The sequence below is a fragment of the Corapipo altera genome, unplaced genomic scaffold (genome assembly GCF_003945725.1).
Source record: "Corapipo altera isolate COAL_440 unplaced genomic scaffold, ASM394572v1 59096, whole genome shotgun sequence".
NCBI lineage: Eukaryota > Metazoa > Chordata > Aves > Passeriformes > Pipridae > Corapipo > Corapipo altera.
Genome location: NW_020888619.1, coordinates 1 through 2,718, shown reverse-complemented (window position 1 = coordinate 2,718; position 2,718 = coordinate 1). Strand labels below are relative to the sequence as shown.

Below are 2,718 nucleotides of genomic sequence, written 5' to 3'. Positions count from 1 at the left end.
GGAGGGTTGGCAGTGAGGTCCCCAAGGGAGAGCAGGGAATGGGATTCCTGAGGGAGAGCAGGGAATGGGATTCCTGAGGGAGAACAGGGAATGGGATTCTCGGAGGGAGAGCAGGGAATGGGATTCTCGGAGGGAGAGCAGGGAATGGGATTCTCGGAGGGAGAACAGGGAATGGGATTCTCAGAGGGGATGAGATTCCTGAGGGAGAACAGGGAATGGGATTCCTGAGGGAGAGCAGGGAATGGGATTCCTGAGGGAGAGCAGGGAATGGGATTCTCAAAGAGGATGGAATTCCCGAGGGAGAGCAGGGAATGGGATTCTCAGAGGGGATGAGATTCCTGAGGGAGAGCAGGGAATGGGATTCCTGAGGGAGAGCAGGGAATGGGATTCCCAAGAGAGGAGAGGGACTGGAGTTACTGGAGGGTTGGCAGTGAGGTCCCCAAGGGAGAGCAGGGAATGGGATTCTCAAAGAGGATGGGATTCCCAAGGGAGAGCAGGGAATGGGATTCCCAAGAGAGGAGAGGGACTGGAGTTACTGGAGGGTTGGCAATGAGGTCTCCAAGGGAGAGCAGGGAATGGGATTCTTGAAGGGGGTGAGATTCCTGAGGGAGAGCAGGGAATGGGATTCTTGAAGGGGATGGGATTCTTGAAGGGAATAGGATTCCCAAGGGACAGCAGGGAATGGGATTCTTGAAGGTATTCCCGAGGAAGAACAAGGAATGGGACTCTCAAAGGGGATGGGATTCCTGAGGGATAGCAAGGAATGGGATTTCCCCCTGGGGAGAGCAGGAAATGGGACTCCTGTGGGGAGAGCAAGTGCTGGAATTCCTGAAGGAGGTCAGGGAATGGGCGTCCTGAGGGAGAGCAGGCAGTGAATTCCCGAGTGAGGGCAGGGAATGGAATTCCCTTGGGAGAGCAGCTCCTGCTGTTCCATTTGGAGCATCCAGAGTCTTCTCCTGCCGCTGCTGCTTCCCGCTGTGCCATCCCTGCTCCCTGTTTATCCCAGGTATTACCTGTTTGCCCTGGTGGTGAACCTGAGCCGGGACGCCTACGAGATCCGGGTGCTGCTGGAGCGCGCGGAGGCGGCCGGGAAGCGCGGGAAGAGCCCGGAAAACCGGCCCCGGGCCGACGGCGGGATCCAGCGGCTCCGGCTCCAGCTGCAGCTCCAGCTCCGGCTCCTGCTCCAGGTGCTCCGGGACAACCCCCCGCTGCTGCTGGACCTGCTCCGGAATGCCTGCGACCTGGTGATCCCGCTGGAAAAGCTGGGGCTGTGCCGGAGCAGCCCGGGATTCGTGGGATTGTGCGGCCTCACCTCCTCCGTGCTCTCCATCCTCACCATCCTCCACCCCTGGCTCAAGCTGAAGCCGTAGTTGTTATCCCGGGAGCTTCCTCCTCGGGATAAGCTGGGAATCCTGGGGGTTGATCCCAGCGGCTGGGACGCCTCTGGAGCCGACTGGCTCATCCCGTTCCCGTCGTTCCTGACTCCTTGGAGCCACGAGGTGGAGGGAACCCGGCGTTGGATCCCGCAGGGACCTCTGCTCCCAAAATTTGTTTCGTCCCGTTGACTTTTCCAGCCGTTTTTTCCAGCCAGGGGATGGGAGGAGATGGAGGAAATCTGGCATCAGATCCCACGGGGGCCTCATCTCCTGAAATTTGGTTCTTCCTGGCAACTTTTCCGGCTGTTTTAGAGGTTCTACATCCCCCCCTTTTCCAAGGGGGAATATTTGGGGCTGGAAAACATGGATCCCTGGGGGCTCTTCTCACGGATTTTGAGGGGGTGAAGCCACAGGATTGGGAGCATCCTGGTGCCAGCTGGTTTATCCAACCCCTATCTGGACATATTTCCTGCTTTTTAAGAAATCCAAGGGCAGGGAGAGGGGAGCAGGAAGGACTTTGGATGCACGTGGGCATCAGGCATAAATCCATGGATTTTGGGGGTGAAATCTGGGATTTGCCCTCCTGCACCTTCCCTGCAATCCCGAAGGGAAGAAGGGAACCTGAACGGGTTGTGCCAAGCTGGGGGGGTGTCAATCCCAGCATTCCCACATTCCCAACAGAGAGGGAGCATCCTGGGTGCTTCCCGGTGCTTCCCAGCTGCTGGAGAGGAGCCGAATCCTGCGGATCCCCCTCCCTCCCTCTGCCTGGACCCACCTCAGCTGCCCTTCCCTTCCCAGATATCCCGTTCCAGGGCGGTATTTGGGATAACGGGAGCGGGGCTGGGATTCCCTGCTCCCAGCAGTCCTGGATTCTCCCCTTTTCCCTGGATTTTGTGACACCAGATCACACTCCTGTGGCCCCGAGCCAGCTGTGATGTCCTGTTACTGAACCACACTGGGAACTGGGAATTATTTAATTCCAGAGGCGGGATGTCCTTGGATCCATCCCTGGGAGAGCAGGAACATCCTCTGGAAGGGTTTTTTGGGAGCTCTGTACCCAAACTCCACCTGCTCCTGGGCTTTTTTCCTGGGGAAAACCAGGGATTGAAGGTCTCGGAGCCACGTTTATCCCAGGGGGAGTTGGGATGGGTGGGATTCACTCCAGTGGATCCCACAGTGTAATTAATGAACTAATTAAATTATTAAAGCCTGGCAGCCTCCCAGTCCCTCTGTCCTGGGATTGGGTGGATGCAGGACACTGGGATGGGCTGGGAATGCTGGACTGGGAGCACTGGGCTGGACTGGGAGCACTGGGCTGGACTGGGAGCACTGGGCTGGACTG

At 57.9% G+C, this 2,718-nt stretch overlaps 1 protein-coding gene across 1 annotated transcript; it reads left to right on the top strand.

Annotated features, from left to right (window-relative positions):
• Positions 1-777: 777 nt before the first annotated feature.
• LOC113942013 (peroxisomal membrane protein 11B-like) lies at positions 778-2,593 on the top strand. Its single transcript, XM_027633145.1, has one exon. The coding sequence runs from the start codon at positions 897-899 to the stop codon at positions 1,368-1,370; it is 474 nt and encodes a 157-aa protein (XP_027488946.1). The 5' UTR covers positions 778-896; the 3' UTR covers positions 1,371-2,593.
• The last annotated feature ends 125 nt before the right edge of the window (positions 2,594-2,718 follow it).

What these genes read in the sequence shown, in the direction of transcription:
- LOC113942013 (XM_027633145.1), top strand. Translation starts at nt 897, where the DNA reads ATGGAATTCCCTTGGGAGAGCAGCTCCTGCTGTTCCATTTGGAGCATC.